The sequence below is a fragment of the Buteo buteo genome, chromosome 20 (assembly GCF_964188355.1).
Source record: "Buteo buteo chromosome 20, bButBut1.hap1.1, whole genome shotgun sequence".
Taxonomy (NCBI): Eukaryota; Metazoa; Chordata; class Aves; order Accipitriformes; family Accipitridae; genus Buteo; species Buteo buteo.
In genome coordinates this window covers 6,524,526-6,544,092 of record NC_134190.1, presented here as the reverse complement: position 1 = coordinate 6,544,092, position 19,567 = coordinate 6,524,526, and the positions used below count along the sequence as shown (strand labels likewise).

The 19,567-nt window shown below is 43.5% G+C and overlaps 1 protein-coding gene across 4 annotated transcripts in view; it reads right to left on the bottom strand.

The window, feature by feature from the left end:
* MBOAT1 (membrane bound glycerophospholipid O-acyltransferase 1) overlaps positions 1-18,315 on the bottom strand; it is a 58,689-nt gene extending 40,374 nt beyond the window's left edge. For 3 of the 4 annotated variants that reach the window (XR_012653737.1, XM_075052238.1, XM_075052240.1), the window contains exon 1: positions 18,133-18,315. Coding sequence is in view for 3 of the 4 variants with exons in the window: in XM_075052238.1 (XP_074908339.1) it covers positions 18,133-18,222 (90 nt within the window). In the remaining variant the exon portion in view is untranslated. Of the gene's footprint in view, positions 1-17,264; positions 17,409-18,132 lie in introns of all 4 variants that reach the window. The other variant, XM_075052239.1, reaches the window with a different exon arrangement.
* Between the last annotated feature and the right edge of the window lie 1,252 nt (positions 18,316-19,567).

Below are 19,567 nucleotides of genomic sequence, written 5' to 3'. Positions count from 1 at the left end.
AGTAAGATTAAGCACGTAGGTCTTATTTTAGTGCTTTTAACATTTCCTTATAGTTAAGTATCAGGAAGAAAAATCCTGCATTCTGTTTTGACCACAGAAATACTTTGGTTTTCCTTTACTACTTTTTTCCTCCCTTATACTGGCAGAAAAACTGATCTCACTTTCCAAAAATCTAGGAGGATATAACAGATTGACCACGCAGTTCTCTCCAAATGACAATTAAGTCCATTACCCAAACCGGATAGTGCTCTGTAAGCAAAATTCCTATTAATGCTGTAATTCATTCACTATGAAAATCACAATGAGAACTCACACTGCTAACTTGTCACTTGTTGGATGACAAGGTGCTGATGTGTCCCCCACAGCACACAACCATTGGACAAAAACCAGGCACGTTGCACGTTCATACACGTTCACAGACAGAGGTACAAGTGTGTTACGGCACAGCCAGGCTGCCAGAATATTCCCAGCCAGCATCTAGGTCCATGACCACTTCAACGTGCAGCAGATGATGCAGACTGTCCTCAGATTATAGATACTGCAGACAATTCCTCTGCTTTTATTCCAGGCCTTGTGCTTACCAGCCAAATGAGAGAATAAGGCTTTAAACCTACATTTCGTCTGCTGAACAAAAGAAAGTGTACGAACAGAGGCCTCCCATGATGGCTCAGTATAAAGATGAAGTTGTAGCCCATGGTCAAGATAGTCTGTATTTGCTGCTATCTACTAACGAACTACTGAGCATTAGTTTAGGAGGCAGCTACAGGGTTTTTATCTGGTAGATTAGAATTTCTCCTCTATTCCCTAACTTACCACAGATCATCAAACAGCTGTTTTCAGTATTCAGAAAAGCATAAGGAACCACGTTAGTAGAAACTACTGACAGCAACAGCAACTCCTTCTCAAGTCAAACCACTGTCTTTGGAGTCCAACAGTGCTTGGGTAGTTATTTTGGAAAGGGGATGCCATAATAAAGCATTCCACTTTGCCAGAGATCAGCCCCATCTTCCAGGATGGTGTCTTTCTTGCAAAGAATAAAGCAAGAACTACAGAAGTGCAATAACTTGTTTTCTCTGTTTAAAAGATTATTTTGCACATACAACCAAAGACACCTGGCAAACAACATGTTTAAGTTCACTTTGCTGGAGACATTTCTACTTTGTTGCTGTTATGATAGGATTTTGTAACATCCAAATTGTGATATTTAAAATGGGTGTGTTAAGAATGAGAGATGGAATTTTCTTTAATCAGATAATCTCAAAGATATCTGATACTTACTGAAATTTTTCAAAATATTTTGATCTTGCAGACTATTTTTATGAACCATAAGGACAAATATTCTCTGCAGAGATCACTTAGCTCTACACAGGGAGGGGACAAATGACCCCAAAAAGGAGGGCAATATCACAGAAACCACGTCAAGTTTCCCCCTGCTAGAATTTTGACTCAGGCTTCCACGAAGGAAAAGGATTCACGTAACATCATCTGTGCAGTTCCCCTTATTGCCCACAGTGGTACTGCTTTGCACAAAACTCAGTGCACCGAGAGCCAGCACAGGCAGGCATTCGTGAAGAAATCAGAATTGACTGTCACTTGCAAGATGCTCTATTTTCCGTCTACAGCCAGGCACTGTGAATTGCAAGCAGCACGGATCAGAGAAGAGACAAATTCATTTACATTGGGGAAATACTGATATGACTACTGAAAAGTCACACCTCCAGTATTATAATGAAACAACTCATTTCTCTGACTTTTTGAAGTAAGAGTCCTGTGGAAGATTTTGAGGAGACAGAAGCAAAGGTTTGAAAATAGAATTTTTCTCATGGGAGAGAGAGAGAAGCGTATATGCATGACTAATTGAAGATTGTCCTCTTCAGAAGCAGCACTAAGTTCTTACAGCCCTGGCTTTTTTGTTGCTGTTGCATGTGGAATATGGACTTGGTAAAGCAGAATATGCCAAACTGACAGTATTTTGGCCTGTTGTGCTGTTTTCCTGGGTAAATTCTGCTGTTTCCCTACTTACAGGGTCAAATATCCTTCCATGATTTAGACTATAAACTTGAAACAGATGTTCTTTCTGGATTACCTCTATGAAGCCACTAGCAGAATAATCACTAGCAGGACACACAAATATAGCCATAGAACAGATTAAACCCTGACTCATCAGAAATTTTAAAAGAAACACATTTAAGTCAAAAGTAAGCTTGAGAAGTCAAATCTACATCACAATGCTAAGTCACATACCCATATATTTACCTTCAGTGGCTGATAAATTTAATGTGTGGACCTGATCCAAATACAGTTTTAGCTTGCTGTCAACAGCTCTTACATTGAACTGTAATGACTCTGTATGTTGAACAGATGTTTAAGTAGTGATCATCTATGTGCAGCGATGTTCTGCCACTACCTGCAACTCAATAATTGCTGTTCTCTTAGTGAGTAATGCCAAAACATAGCATGATGAAATTCCCTTGTACCTGAGATAGCCAGCACTAATTCCAACCTATAACAGAAGCAGCAGTAAAATCAAACAAGCTGGAACCTTTAGTCATTCCTGTGGTTTTTTTTTTTTATAACCAGAATGCCTTCAGGTTGTTAGGAGAGCTGCCTCATTTCTTCAGACTACTCGGCAGTGAGGTAGCACATTAATTACAGTAACTTTAACCCCAAAAGAGTACTTTAAAAAGAATAATTTGACATACCTCTGTGCAGATATACTATTGCATGGTGTAGTATGGCAGACATGTCTAAAAGCAGAACTACAGCCAGCCAGCAGGTCACAGTATAAAGGATATTTTAATGAGAAAGAGATGAGTGAAATGCCATTATTCAAATGGGAATTTTGACAGCAAAAAAAACCCAAAATACCAGGACTACCAGGCTTGCTTTTCCAAAGGCTTCCACGGGAAGTAGGAAGTCACTGGGATCTTGTACTTCTCATAGGAAAGGTGGCATCTGGTACCACCTGCCCTTCTTGGTTATGTGTAAATTCAAACTGATACAGAGGGAACAGACTGACCTTACCATCATGTTACTCCATCATTCCAGCTCTTCTCAGAAGACCCAATTTAAGCATATGTAAAGTTATGAGACAGATGTTGAAGTGAAAATGAACAGAAACAAGGAAAACAACGACTTGGGGAGAGTGAAATACAAGAAAGCAGAGACTGCAGTGCCTGCCAAGCCTCCTCTGAAAGTCCCTAGAGCTCTCGGCCCCCCCATGGCAGGCACACCACAGCACTGCTTCCCCCTTTCCTCGCCACCTGTAGGGCTCAGGCACTTAATTGGAGCTGGGATCCTTTTCAGATCCATCAGCTGCATACACCAGTTACCCATCTTTTTCTCAGAGATGAATTCTTGGATAATAGATATGGTTCCCAACTGGTCTTTTCAGACCTGATGAGTGCTCCCAAACCCCAAATAATTATTTTCACACAACCTCTCAAGAGCCTTGCCTAGCCCCTGCTCTCCAACACCGTCACCTCATCCACCACAGACAGTGGGTCAGCAACAGAAAAAGAAGCAGGACCGAGACAGGTTTCGTCAGGCATGATCCAGCTCAAGCTCACCAGCCTCAAGCATTAGTTGCTCCAGAGATTTCAGTCCGGTTTCTACTTTTGCATTTTTCAGTAAATAACTTCAAAGTAGCCATGCTAAGAGTAGCATCAACACAGATTTGCATTTTCCCCCCAGATTTAAAGGTTTAGTTTTTGAAAATTTAGAACACAGCACAGCAAATCAAGCACCTTTTCACTTTGTCTGTGTAACTGACATAAGTACATGGCTGATTTATTCAAAATGCAAAGAAGGCAGACAATAGACACATGTGTATATACCCAGCCACCCTGCTGGCATATCTTTCTGTGGCTTCAATGTAAATTATATTCCTCAAATACCAACGGGAGTTGCATGAATGTAGCAATGGCAGGATCCTTTTAGCAATGTATCTAAAGTCCCAATTCAGAAACAGGCTTAACTTTCAGGCCAGTTGAAAGCCTGGTGCCCACACTTATTCACCAATTTAAAAATAAAACAGTAGGCTTAAAGTGCAATCCGTCACTAGAATGGGAACTGGCACATCTAAAATAACTTGCCCCATTATTGCTGTTGCAATGTCGGTGCAATTCTATTTTCAGTTCCTTTTCTACAGAAAAATGTGTCAGTGTCTTTAAAAACACACACCAATACAAACAGAGCAGTTTTGTTAACATTATCCCAGTGATATCCCAGTAAGTGCACACAACAGAAAGAAACAAACATCAGTAAGGGAAAAAAAGTGCCAACTTCACCAGTTATTCTAAACCAAAAGAAAGTTGGGCTTTTTTTTCCCACTGTAGAAACTGTCAGCACTGCGTTAAATTTAGGTACGTTATTCTTGCAATTAAGTGGCTTGATCAAAACTAAACATTTCAGACATCACAACAGTATTATATAAGAATTTATTAGGCCCTTACATATTGAAAATCTGCAATATCCTGTATTTAAATGCTCAATCACCCTCTTAACTTAAAACAAGGGCACTGTGAAAATTAGCATATTAGGACTTGCTTTAAAAATTTATGCAATTTGCTAGAGGAAGGGGTAGAAATTATCTGTCCTAACACTGATGTTGATACCTGAGCTAGTCCATCTAAATTTCTTTTATTGTCAATGGGGAAAAAAGGCAATTCTAGGTTGCAATTCATCTAATCCTAAAACACAAGTCTAAAACAGGTACTTCTACTATAAAGTAATCTAGATGAGTAAGTTTAGATGTAGAAATGTACACTGCAGACATACAAAGATGAACAGTAGCCATACTACACGTTAACTTTAATGGAAGCAAAAAGAAATCTCTGGACTGTGAAACTGGACTTTCATTTAGTTGTAAGAAATGAAATTTTCAAAAATGACCCACAGTTCCTGGTGCTCCACTTTTTGGTTTACCACTTAAAGACACTGTAAAATGGTATCATATTCCAGAAGCTGGTATTCTGCAATAAACTAAGCCCACTTCAAGTGCCTGAAATAGAGCTGGGGTGGGTGGGGGAGGGGAAAAAAAAAAAAAAAAAAGTACCACCAATCAGGAGACACTTCTGAAAAAAAATTACTAGTATATCTACTGCCAGATACATGTGGAAGAGTTCTAGGGTAACAATGCTCCCATGTGATGGGTGTAGCCAAGCTCACCCGTTTTCCTGCTTCCACGAGCAGGTGCTGCAAACCTCAGTTCTTCCTGTCCTCTTCCTCACCTAAGCAGTTTTGCATCTCCGAAACACTCAGTAACAACACTTGCAGAGGAAGGAACGAAAAACCCCTTGTGAACAAAACAAAAAATGATTTCAGTTGAGCTTAAAAACATCACTTCAGCATACATCGACATGGAGAGGTGACGATCTATGTTCTTCTGCCCATGCTCCAACCTAGCAAAATAAGGGGCACAGATCTCAGGGTGCAACTGTACCCTTTCCCACACTGCAGAGCCACAGAATTTGCTAAAAGTGCAGAAAATATTCCCAGCTACCCTTCAAAATGGAAATCCCTCCCATGCAGAAGAGGATACACAAAGATTTTGGAAAGCCTTCAGTACGGGCCAAGGAAAATCTGCAGTGAATCTGCCCAGATTGCTGGGGTTCTTTTAGAGTTAATTTTCAGTCAGCTCAACCTGTACAGATGCACAATTGAGAGTATTTTCACAAGAGAAGGAGGAGCATGGCACGAGGAATATATGGAGAACCACCTTTTTTAGTAGTAAACTTTAGTCAGAGCCATTTATTTGACTGGCAAAATCAGTTTATATTTTGGCAATTATGTTTGCAAATGTAACAGTTAGTAACTCAGTCTCTTTGTTTCCATAAACAATGAAAACTTTATATTCTGCAGTTGCTTGCAGAGTCCCCCATTTCCACCACAGCCCTTGATTCTGCTGGCAAGCAAATTTTCTAGATAGCTTTTTTCTTCATTTTTAGCCTATTTCCAAAGAGCTGTGTATGGGGTTTTTTTTTTCAATTCAAGCACAATTATCTCCGTTTCATTCTTTTGCTCTAAGAGTGACAGTGTAGAATTAGCAAGCCTCCCTAACTGCCAACTTCAGATACTCGCTTTCACAATCATGAGATTTCACAGTCATAAAATACTGCTCTTCTCTATTGTTCTACAGTTTAAAAGTAAAATTATTGCTCTGTGTTGTTTAACATAAGGTATGTTTATCTAACCTTCGTTCATGTGGGCTACAGACTTATTTTTAATCCCTTCAGAATTGTGGCAGGAAGAAAACCCACCAATAATACGTGTGCAGTGACAGTATCCTGTTGTGGCTGGTTTTTTCCTTCCTTATTTCTGTTCAGAATTTGCAGCACGCTTACTGCACGCTCATTTATTTTGGATCTTGAACCATGCAAGAAAACAAGAATGCAGCCCCAGCTGTTTAGTTATGCCTGTGCTACAAGCACCTTAACATCTACAGCAAATATCTCTGGAAGCTGAACTTTGGAGCATGTCTAATTTTAGGCACTCAACTTTAGACACTATTGAAAACAAGTAACTTGGAGATGACAAGCAGTCAGAACTCGATGCAAGTCAAACATCTCAACTGTCACTAAACTAAAATATCTGGAAATCATTAGTACCTTTAAAAAAAATCATGCTCTGAATGAATTCCAGGGGTTACCCCCTCAAAAAAAAAAAAAAAAAAAAAGAAATATTTCCTAGTTTTCAAACTTAGCAACCAAATCAAAACAAAAACTAACAGGAAAACACACAGCATGAGCAAGTGTCAGTTGGCGAATAAGCATAAAGAAATGTAAAGTAAACAATAAAAAAAAAGAAGAGATACTTGGATTTTGCTATAAATTAATTTTACTTGCACTATACTATATTTGAGGAAAAAATATTTCATTTCCTTGCCTCATTAAGAGCATGCTGCCTTCTTTGTATAACCCCCACTAGAGTTCCATACTTCTATTTGCATACAGTACAGCAGAACTTTGGGTTATAACACTGATATTTTCCACAGATAACTGCCATATCAGGAGGAAAAAAAACCCACCCACATTTGTATTACTTAACCATAGTATTGTATTTTTCCCCAGGCGTATTCTTGCCATGCTTATGAGTCAGCAATAGCAGAAACTTAACTTGCTTTCCTTTACAAAGGACAGCAATGATTAGGCAACAGGAATAAGTCTCTTTTTTTCCCCTTTAACAGTTTGGAAAAAAAGAAAAGAATGCTCTTACATTGTAGAACGATTACAGTGATGCTTCTACCATGCAGCGACAAGCAACTTGCTGTCCAAGAAACAAAGTACAGCAACAAAATTCCAGAAACTCCAAGCCAGCTCTTCTCAAAATACCCCATGAACTTGAACACAGCCAGGGAAAAGGAATTCAACAATCCTTTAAGTTGCATAAATAATTATAACTTCCCTTTCAAACAAGCCCTTTACACATAAAGCCTAAAAAAACATGCTTTAAAAGAACTAGGACATCGCATGATCTGCACAGCTGACTTGCAAAATTTGTTTCCATCTCTCTATCGCAAGGTTTTACACCACTAACATGTGGCTATCTCAGATGGACTCGGAGAAAGCATTTCAGGTTTGATTTTTAGCAAACTTAAGATATCTCAAAATGCACATGGAGTTTTCCCACTGTTAATATAGCACTAAAGTGCAGAGTGCGGCAGCACTTCAGCTTCCCTGACGCTGGAAGGCACCCGAGCGGTGAGCAGCACGTACTTTATACGGGACGAGGGAAAGGAGGCTGGTAAAGGGATGACCAGGCACCTGGGTCCCCCCTGACTGCTCAAAGCTTCTCCAGGGCACAAGCCAGTAGTTCTACCTGCCAGCACATAAATGAGGCCACCGTCTCACAGGCAGAAATAGTCCAAGGAATTGCAAAGACCCGATCCTAGACACGGGAAACTGAGGCACACCTGCTGTTCAGGGTCTTCTAAACTGGTCTGGTACGTTGCCCTTATTAGTGTCTATGCTCAAAAACTGAAGTGTCAGAGATAAAGGAAAAAGAGGAGGCACATATGGAATCAGTTTTCTCCTAATAATTATTTAATCCCTGACTCAGCTCTATCCAGGCCAAAAAAACAGGAAGCCTGACCAAGATAGTTAGGCAACTGAGGTAATGGAGCACATAAAACATATGATTGATAAACAGTCAGATAACAGACTACTGATCAGGATGTCAGAACCCTATCAAAGGATGAAGGCAGACTACACCAGGCACCTGCTGGTGTAGTCTCTTCAAAGAGAATATGCAGATGACAAAAACCCCAAATACAGCGTTAAAGATATGCAGCACGAACTGAACAGAGAGGAAATGCTCAGCATATGGACAAAAAAAAACCCCCAAGAGTTAAAAATCAGAAGAGACAAGTAAGAGGATAACCAAGAGGGAAATACATTGCAAAGCATATAAGGGGCCAGTTACTTTCTACATCAACTAACAGAAGGACAGCTGTAGCTTGGGCTCCCTGAAAGCGGAATGTTGGGGAAATGACTTCTCCTGGGCGTTGGTTGACCTTCCCTACAGAGATCTGCTGCTTCCTCCGGTATCAGCATGTGAAGGAACTCAAGTAATAAACCCAGGATCGAGGCAATCCCTGGGAGGGGATGACGACTCCAGCAGACCCACTCACCCGTAACGGGAGCCGCCGCGCTGGGGACTGCCAGCAGCGGCACGGGATCCCAAAAGCATCAGCAACACGAGAGGCAGAGCTGCCAGAAACCAGTGCCCGCTGAGGGAAAGGAGCCAGCAAAAGAATACTTACTTCCAAAAGGTTTCCCTTTTAAGCTACTAAGTATCTTACTCTAGGTACACATGTTTTTCATGCGAACATCCAAGTCCAGGCTGGCTCTGGCCAAGTTTTTGGGCTCAGCAGCCTCCTGTTGAAATGGGTTTCATAGTCCAGTTCTGGACTGCATGAAAAAGACCTTCATTTTAATCATTGTTGAATCTGCAGCCTTCCAACGTTGTCACATTTTTCTCTTCACATGGAGAAAAAGTGGGAGACAGAAGGGAAGAAGTCCTAGATCCATTTCATTTATGCTGCTCACGTCTACTTTCACCATGATCCCTTTGAACAGCCACATTCCTAAAGCAAACCACCCAGTTCCTTCACTTTGCTTTTGCATGTTTAAGAAAAGAAGTCTACCCTGTAATTTTTTTCTCTTTTACCTTGTTCATGTTTTCATTCTGGTTTCATGGCAAAGAACAGCTACAGTCATCTTCTGATTGACAAGAGCAACTACAATGGGACAGAAACGTAATTACATCACCCATTTCCCTCTGCTGTGGGCCATTCTTCGTCCTAACCCTCATTTTATTTACTGGTTAGCATCAGCAGAACATCTTCCAAACTTTTTTTCCAAACTGCTGAGCCCATTTTCCTCCCTGCAATGTTACATTTGCAATTGGGACCTAGCGCCCTAGCACAGAAGTAGTAATAAAGGTAACACAAAATTACAGTTACATTCTCTGAATAAAAACCAAACAAATGTTTCCTGTCTCAAGAGTCTATCATATTTCACAATGTACCACAGCAATATGCCTACGCTTTCAACATACTTGTATAAAATAGGCAAAATCCACCCATATACTGACTGCAGTGTTATCATTGCTGTGGCAACCACAGACCACAATTTTTTGCCTCAAGAGAATTAGCATGAACACAAACATACACACAAAGGCATAAACAGCTGTGGGTGTGAACCATGCCTACAACTCACCGTGGATGTGTAACACTGCCATCAAAAACTGGATTTAATTCAAAAAGTAAGTCCTTTAACTTCCCAGTCACTGTCTCCAAATCATTCATCTACGCTTGTTTTTCACCTTCAATACAGCATAGTTGGCAAAAACATCCTGAGAAACCCTGCCACATAAGAAGTATAAATGTAAGATAACTTAAACTCTGCTTGTGAGTGAACAAAGTAATTCTAAAACTCTCTCTCAAACGGATGAATCATTGCTCTACGAGCTGGAATTTGCTGGTATAAATACTCAGTGCAAACTGTAGGAGTCAGTGATTTGAACCTGCCCTCTGTGTGTGCACATGTGAGATAAACAAAGTCAATACTGTACTACTCTTTAACACTCCCTTGCACCGATAACAGGAAAAAACCTACTTTCACCAGTTTATAATGTCATTTAAGCTAGGTGTAAGAGTTAATAATTAAATCTTTGACTTAGTGGTCCTTTAAAAAAAATTTTTTTTTAAATAAAACTGACACATGAGCATGAAAAAACCATGGCAGTTATTTGAGAAATGTTGGGAGTGGGGGATCCTCAGATGTTTCTTTATTTGCCTTGTCATTTTGCCTTCCCCATTCCTGCCCTACCTGCATACCAGTGCCAAACTGCACTTGAACAAGAAACAACAAACGAAGAAATTGCTCAACTCCAATTAGAGCTTTTGTCACAAGACCAGGGCCTGTAGTAGAAGCAAACGTTCACCCTGTGCATAACAGCCAGCAGCTGAACTTTCTTTCTTGGCCTGAAATTGTTATTTAGATTTTTAGTATTCTGCACACAATCTGGAAGACTGATCTAAAGGAGTATTTTCTTGCCTCTTTTTTCCCTCCCAGACATGCCCAGCCTGATGCACTCACTGAACTTGAAAACCGCAGAATATAATCTGACACTGATCAATAATTTTTAAAGTTTCTATTCCATAGGATTGCCACTTTTTTGTCTGGGACTTACACACACTCAGGTCTACCTGCCCTTTGCATAAGTCATCTACGTGGGTAGCTGACATGCTTTCAGACAGCATCCCACCCACTACGCTGCCGTGCGTCACATGAGGGGACAGGCAAAAGTCCCATTATCCAGCCACCCAATCACCCAGGAACACCAGGTAAATGCTTAGAGTCCTCAAATCCCACCTGGACAAAGCATCCAGAAAGAGGGAAACCAAGAATGAAGAATTGTTCTAATATTTAGTATTTGTTTTGTCTAAGACCAGATAGCATGGCAACAGTCATGCTATAGACTAACTTTCTTAATAGTCTTCAGAGTAATTACTACCATTTCCTGTTAAAAAAAAAAAAAAAATCCAAGCTGGTAAAGCTGTCTAGTTCATATTTTGAATTTTGATTTTAAAACTATTTTCATTCAGGTATTTTAGAAAAAACTTAGAGGAATGATTGAGAATAAACTCTTTGGGAATTTGAGTTTCCATTCATTTGATTCAAAAATATGTTTATAAGGTTTTTTTCTCACATTATTGAGGTTTTTTGTTTGGTTTGGGGTTTTGGGGGATTTTTTTAGGCCTGAAATTTTCTTATCATGAGGGAAGCCCAAAACACAGTAGAAAAATTATTTCCCACCCAACTCCATGAAGGATGCAATATACTTTAAGTAGCCCCCCAAAAAAAGTTCTAAAAAAACTTTAATATCAGAAACTATTGCTCGTGTTTTTGTTTTTGCTTCGGTGCTCACCTACAATTTTGCAAACACTGTTTAAAATGCCTTAAGCCAGGGAGAAAAGGACTGGCGAAAGCGAACATTTCCAATCAAGATTGTAAGAAGGGAGAATGCTCAAATCTCACCTTGCTCCGGCAACCCGAAAGGTTTCCCCTTGGCCATTTTTCTCCCCATGTTGGCAGGACAGGCTGACCCAGCTGAGCCCCGTGCAGAACGGGCTGGATTCCACATTGTCAGAAGTGACCAAACAAGCCTGACCAGCGCTACGCTCTGAAGAAACCACCAAAGGAAGGTCAGAGATTTCCACTACGCCCATCTTAGCAAGTGCTGCGGTGCAGCAGAAGTGGGTCTGAAGAACAAAACAGCTGAGGATGAGGACCCCACATTCACGTGGCTCGTTGTCTGGAGGGTCTCACTTCAGAGGAGCTGAGCTCCGGTGCTGCGGGCTGCGTGCCCTTTAGCAGCTGAAGGACTGCAGGCTCCTGGGACGCATCCTTCAGCTTCACATTCTCAGAAAGCAACCCTGTGTAGGTGCTGCGGGGCCGCTTCACGTACAAAGTGTGCTAAGCAGGGACAGTCAAGAGATTCCTTCCCAAAGCACACTCCTGATTCAAGCTACATGTTAACATAAACACTCCCACTTTTAGTAAAGGACAGGAGGAATTTATGCATCAGGCTGTACTTTTAAGAGCAAGCCTGAGTTTCTGGAAGCTCTCCTTAAGTACCCTCACTAGACTCCCTGAGCATCCAGGAGATGAGGTTTGGTACCCTCAAGGTTACCTGTAACTACTAGGTCACATACAGAGGGATTTTTCCACCCCAAAAAGAAACACGGCCCATTGACATCAGACTTTTTACTCAGTTTTGGACAAGTACAAAAGGTTGGCTTCACCTCTGCACTGATGCCAAGCCCAGCGCTGCAGCCTCCCCTGCCCAGGGATTACCAGCACCACTTGCGGTTTGGCAAGTCTACCTCGAGTGCTGCCCATTCTTGTGAACAGTAACAGAAGCCAAGGAGCAGCCAGGGTATTAAATACCGTGCCAGGCTGGCTAACGCGCAGTAAATTCTAAGCGTCAGGGGCTCCCCTGAAAGCACAGAGCCAGCTCTGTGCTCGGTGCCTAGACCCCTAGGCTGGAGCCCAAGAGTCTTCATCACTACTTTATATTGTCTCAAAATAGGTGCAGAGCACCACTAAATCAGCGCTGGCGTGATTAATGTGCAGAGAAGGTTTCAGGAAACTTTATGCAGCCCTTCAACGTTTATTTTTCCAGATCTCGTTTAACACAAATGAGAAGGAAAGTGCTTAAAAGGAGGAAAATTGCAAGCGGCTGTTTCCAGTTGCACTTTTGTCCCTTGCCAAATGAAAAACTTAATAGGACAGACCTTGTTTTCAAGGCATGAGGGATGTGGAAATATTTACACCCATAGTATCAAGACATCAGCCATGAGGTTCATGACTGCAGTGCCAAACTGAGTGAGAACACGTTGAAAAAGGCAGCACGCGTTTCCAATGCAGAGGATTGCAATTGTTAGTAATAGCTGACCTGAACAGAAAGAAATGCTTTGGAGACAGCCTTAATCTTTGGAAAGTACTATACCTCTGACTCAGGACTGCCTCAGGAACATACAGAATCTTGGGTCCTGCACAAGCAGGTGCAACAAGTTAGAGAGTGCATTTGCAATAAAAGCACAGAAAAGCCATGCAGCCCACGAGCACTATGAACTGCCCGGCTTGCAGGCACCTGTTTAACTGGGGACCCAAAATAGGGTCAGCAAGACTATGCCTCTGGTCTTCAAACCAAGTGCTATGTCTTCCATAGCATTGCAGTAAAAAGCTAATGATTTCTTTTAAGGACAATAGTTTTACAAAACCTGGGTACTCGAAAGTCAGAAAAATACCAAAATTAAAGTTGGTTTTGGCAACCTAAGTAATACCTTTCTATACATGTGTTTTAAGATGTTGATTTCAATTTTCATTTCTGCTGTTTCTCAAATAACTGAAAGTTAAACAGCTTTATTTTTTGCCATTGATGGTGTCAGACAGGCATTAAATCTGACAAGTACTGCTGCGATTCAAACTGAAAACACAGAATTTTCGATTGCAAAATGACTGGCATTAGGAAATTAAAATGCAGCATAGTTCATACCAAACATGGACAGTTGTTGCTGTTGCCTTAGAGTAGCTTTTTTCAGGTAAAAATCCGACACTAACCCCATTTATGTCTTCAGTGAACTTCCATCTTCAGTTATCTCGATTCAATCTGTAACAAATTACATTTTTTCCTTAGCATTACATCTTCTAATGGCTGTACTCACAACCATTAAAGGAACCTCAAAGTTCCCAGACTAAGTCAGTTGAGTTCCTAGAAAGCTAATTTTTTATTTGGCTTTTCTTTGCCCAAAAAGTCACGCAAAGACGCTTGGGACTAACACATTTGCTGACAAGCCAAACCAGAAAGCATAGAAGTAAAACTGAAGTTGGACAGCAAAAGAGCTAAAAAATGTGAAATTTAACAAAGCAACCCCTGATTTGGGATCAGAATTCATATTGATTTTTGTAAAAGGAAAAAATATACATCTGCTTTTTTCTTCTTTCTCCTTTTTAAACCAATTCATCACCATGCTTTGGGCAGAGAGCTATTCCAACTCAAGGAATGGTGGGAAGACATCTCTAATACTTCAACTATCCTGAGATTCAGAGGCATGTTCCGCAGTCCCACCCCAGAATTAGTGTTTTATTTAAACTGCTGCCAAAACATAAATATGCAGACCAGCTCCAATGGAAGGATTAAAACAAAAAGTAAGGTGCACAACCAGCAGCCAAAGCATCCAAAATTAAGTTTAAATGCACATTTTTTTCCCCTTTGGGGATTGGCCTCATCAATGAAAACACTGAAGTTACAAACGCTCTGATATAAACGTAAGAAGATTCCCATACGTTTTTGGGGAAGAGTCTCCTTGAACACAGAACACGTTTCCCTGACAGTCAACAAACTTGGTGCTGTCTGACACAGGTCAGGGTAAGGCCTGTTAAAACGTAAGGTTTGTTGTGTGGCGGTTGAAGATTTGCATTTGGGCTGCTACTTCTAAGGCAATAGGTAACCTGGGATATCAAGGGTACTGCAAAATAACCTTGAGAAGTGAAACGTTCTAATCATATGGCTTAGCCCTTTGAATCTGAATTACTTCTAGAGATGCCTAGAGCTTAGGAAGGCACAGTAAAACTACATGTAGATAAACAATGCCATTAAACTGACTTTTAATATACCTTTAAACAGTATATTTATTTCTTCACTGTAGTTATACACACATGCACTTTGTTTGCAGAAATTACACTATTAAAATTTAAATGTTTAACTTCCCATATCTCACTGATTTATGGTAGAGGACAATGTCCCAAAATTGGTGATTTAGGGCATAAATGACAAAAGAAGTATATCTTTTGCCAAAAGTTACTGTATAAGCACACTGGAAGGATGATGTTCCAGAATCAGTGATTTGGGGCACATGTGATAAGGAAAAAAACACCCCAAATTCTTTCCCAAATGCTGCTGGAGGTATATCATTGACCTAGCTAGATATTTTTAGAACATAAGTCAGCTAAACTTCAAAGTCTGCTTTCCTGGGATATGAGGATGAATTGAACACAGAGTCTTTTCATCCTCTTTCAAGCTCATTAATCTTGTTACTGAATATAGCACTTCTTAAAAAATAATATTTCAATGCTAAATTCAAAGATAAATCATCCATTAAAGAGACATGCAAATACACACTGAGACATCAGGATTATTTTAGCATCTAATGCAGAAAACATCGCTATGTTCTCATGCTGTACACTGGCTACTGAATAAAACATGGAAGTCTGCCAGGTACACAGGGCAGCTAGGAATCACACCCCCTGTAATTCTGTGCCGGTTTTAAACCTAAGTTGTAATTTTTTAAGATTAATAAAAGAACCAATGTGAAAAATGACATTTTCATATTCATCCATGCTTCCCATAGTGAGTGATACAACAGCTGCTTATTAGATGACAAAACATTTTCCACCTACCATTACTACAGCTTTTCTGCCCCTGCTATGAAAGGGCAATGCTTATGACTTTTCATTTTTCAGACCCTCAGCTCAACTTTTATTTTTCTGGTCTTTCTCACAGACTGAAATTTCTCTGGTAGCACAGACCACACGGAAAACCATCTCTATAAAAGAAAGGACAAGTCCTCTGTGCGCTTAACGTAGAGGCAGATGCACACAGCTTTTGGGTACTGCAGGGACTCAGAGGGGCTAAACCTCACCTGCACGGCTTTGGCTTTCGCTCTCTGGGTGCTTCTTGGCGTTTTTGGAGGCTGAGGGCCAGCCACGGGGAACCGCCGGCCACACAGACCGGAGATTTAGGCTGTCATTATCCAACAGGCTGAGCACAATGATGCTGACACACAGTGACAAACCCAAGATTACCTCCCCTGTTGCAGCCTAGCCACCGAGTGGAAGGCACAGAGAGCTCCTAAGCATGGCAGTAAGGGACTCATGTAAAACCGGTCCCTGCTACACGTGGGATTCACACCTAGCAAAGGGGGCTTTCTTATGCACAGCTCCCTTCTGGGCAGAGGAACGAGTGAACTTTTCCCCCTCAGCAAAAGCCCTCTCTCCTTCTAATGAGGAAGGTAACCAACCCACCTGGCAAAAGAGCTCTGTAAAAGCGTTTTTATTTTGTTTCCGAGGGCATTAGCACTGCAGGTCAGAGTTGAAACTCATATGTCATTTGAGGGGACGGTGATGGCACAAAGCTTCTACGCAGCGATCTGCTTATTTCCTACTTCAGAGCAGCAGAAATCCCTGATGTTTGGTATGGCCCAGCTCATTGCAGTGGGGCAAGACGGGTGGGGGAGAATTTTTAAAATGATTGATAGCATAATCTCACAGGAACAATTAAACAGGATTGTGGGGGCAGGGGGAAGGGGGTGCGTGTGTGATTTTCAGGTGAGAAAAGCTGCATTTCAGCACAGCCGTGCTGCAGTTCTGCGATGAACCCCAGCACGGGGGGTTCCTCCTGACCCATCACTGTTCCGTACTGCTGGAGCCAGCGGGGCCGTTCGCAGGGACAGCACCTACGCCTGCACACATGCTCACACAGCCCAGCCACGCTGGTAACCCCAGGGTGCGTGCCCCTCCCCGCTTACTGGTGTGGGCTCAAGATGCAAACCATCAGGCACACAGGTGCCCACCATCATCACCCGTGAGACCGCAGCCCTGGGACAAGCACAGCACGTAACCAGATGCAGCGAAGCATCCTCAGGCCCAGAAAAGCACGGGGAGAATTTTCTCCATGGACAACATCGTCTTTGGGTCACCTTGGCTGACTGGAAGGACAAGTTTTTGAAAGCTTCGAAAGAAAAACTAGAGTCTGTCAAGTCTTCATCGTTCAGTGACTCAGTCAGCCTAACACCGTACGTACACCATGGTGTTGTAAAGAAGCTGGAACAGTAAACGTTTGCTATTCCTGGTTCCTTTGGTGTTCCCGTATTCATCAATCATGGCGCGGATTACCTCAAAAAAGAAGCTATCGCTATTCATGCGCCTTCTCCTAAATTAATAGCTTATAGATAATTATAGGCCTTGATTGTTTGACTGCTTTAGCGTTGAGCAACAGATCTCTTTTTTGCATCAAAACCCGTTTTCTGTTAAAAGGAAAAACTGGCATGGTTAGACATAGGGGTTTAATCTATAAAATGATATATTTCTCTTACTCAACTTTAAAAACAAACAGTAGTAAAAAATGACACATAGCACCAGCCACTCAGCAAACAGAAAGGCGCAAATAAATCTCAGTCTTCTGTCGATTGTTACCAGCATGTCTCTGCTGCCCTGGTTTCTCAGAGCACAGCTCGGCGTTCTAGTAATCTGGCGGAGACTTTTTCTGGTCAGCGCAAACTTTCAGACCGAACTTCCTCATTGCTGGAAGAACGCAGGCAGGCAGCAGGTGCACGCAGGCTTGGGAAATGATAAAAAGGGGTGGTGGTTGGGGGGGGAAAGCAACGTTTTCTGCCTGTTCGGGGTCAGCTTAACTAGGAGCCTATAAACAACCAGGCAGCCAAAAAATATATATTATGCTGTTAAGCGTTTTATATAAACTTGCTCGCCCGTTTCTCATACGCGTGCCTGGGCGTCCCACGTATCTCCCATACGATTCCACCAGGCGCTCGTCCGAGGCTGAAGGAGCCCCCCGTGCCTCCCTTCTGCAGATCCACGGCCACGGGAGCCCGGCCGCGTAAGGGATTTCTCACAAAACACGCTGCGCCCCCCCTCGCGGCGGGTCACGCGTGGGCCAGCGCCCCAACTCTTCCCGCCGCTCCGACTTGGTCGCGACTTGCAGCATCCCCTCAAGCCGCGACTTTCTTTTTTTTTTTTTTTTTTTTTTTTTTTTTGCAAGAGGACGAAAAGCGCCAGGCGCTGCCGGGAAAGATAACGGGGCTTTCTCTCGGGAACGGCGACCGGGCCCGCTCCCACCCGAGCCCACCTCGCCCCGCCGTCCGCCTCCCCCCCCTCCCCAAACGCCTTCCTACCCCAACCTCTTCCACGGGGGACCGCGTCCCCGCGCTGTCCCCTTCACCACATACAAGGCGTGACGGCTGCGGGCTGCTCCCCTCTACCACACGACCCCCTCCCAGCCCCGGGAGACCCCCGACCCGGTACGACAACGACCCCGCAGCCTCACCTGATCCAGCGGGATACCCAGCAACCCGCTCAACGGGTGCAGCAAGGTGGAACCGGTGGTGCGGTGCGGGGCGCCGGGCGGCTCGGCCATGCTGCATCGCCGCCCCCCCTCACCCGCCAACCGCCGACGCGCGCGCCCCCCGGCCCGCGCGCACCTGCGCGCGCCGCCGCCGCCGCCGCCGCCACCCGCCGCTCTCCCGCTCCAGCGCCGGCCACCGCCCCGCCCCGCCCCCGCCGGGCCGTAGAGGGCGCTCGGCGGGGCGGGTCCATCGCCAACGGGGGGGGGGGGGGGAGGAGGAGCGGGAAGAGGGGACGTTCGCTGAGGGGTTCACCTGCCGCCTCGCTGTTGGGAAGGGGGATGGAGGCGGGGGGGTTAAGCGGGCAAGTCTGTGAGCGGGGGCGGTCCGTTATAACGGAAACTGAGGGAGCCGACATCCCCACACACACACACACACCCCCCCCCCGCCCTGCGGCGTCGCGTTTGTGACGGGAAGTGAAAAACATCCCCTCCCGGGGGTCTTCCCCTCCCTCCGCTCACGGCAGGGCCGTGAAAGACTCGGCGGGAGCGGGGGACGGGGATCGAACCCACCGGCGGGGGGCGGGTAGGGGTGCGCGGTTCCCCCCCCCCCCCCCGGTAGCTCGGTTCAACCGAGTAGGCACCGAGCGGTCGCAGGTAAGAGTCGTTCCCCTCAGCCGGCGTCTGGTCAGCAGCATTAACTTCTCTCACACCCGCAGGGCCGAGGTGCCGGCAGCTGTCCCAGGCAGAGGGGAGGTGGAGTTTCACAACCGAAAACAGTTTTAAGGAGTTTTTGGTACTTTTTTTTTAAACACAGATACTGGGTTTTTTCACCCATCGCTCTTAGAAGTACTGTTGTTTTTAATGGGGAATGACCGAGCGTTCAGCCTGAGGTTCACGTTGCTGGAAACTCAGATGCGAGTGATCTGGGGAAATAGTGGGGAAAAAAATGAAAAAGGAGTAGGAGTTTTAAGTGATATGTTTGTCTCGTAGGTGAAATATGGCCATTAAAAAGGTATTTCTGCCAAGATCATCTGTCTGCAGGAGGAGCGTTCTTACACTTGCCCCGGACAATGTAATATTGTGTTGCAAGGAGAGCTCGGGCAACGTTGCAAAGTTTTTTGTTCAACTCGTGCTGCCGACGTGCTTAGAACCTGAAATACCCCAAAGGTTCTTTGCGGGCTCGGTTTCAGGCTCTTCTATAGGCCCGTCATTTTCTCTTCTTCAAATAATTGCCAACTGTGCTAGCTGAAACTGTAGCAGTGCCTTAAAACGGTAGTGTGCCATGTTTGGTGTCCTGCTTACGCTGTGCTGGAAAACCCAGGCAAAAAGTGTTCAGTAGGGAAGGAGTTTTACAGCAACAACGTTCTCTTAATAGTATTGTTTTACTGGTGCCACTTTGAATATATATGTAAATATA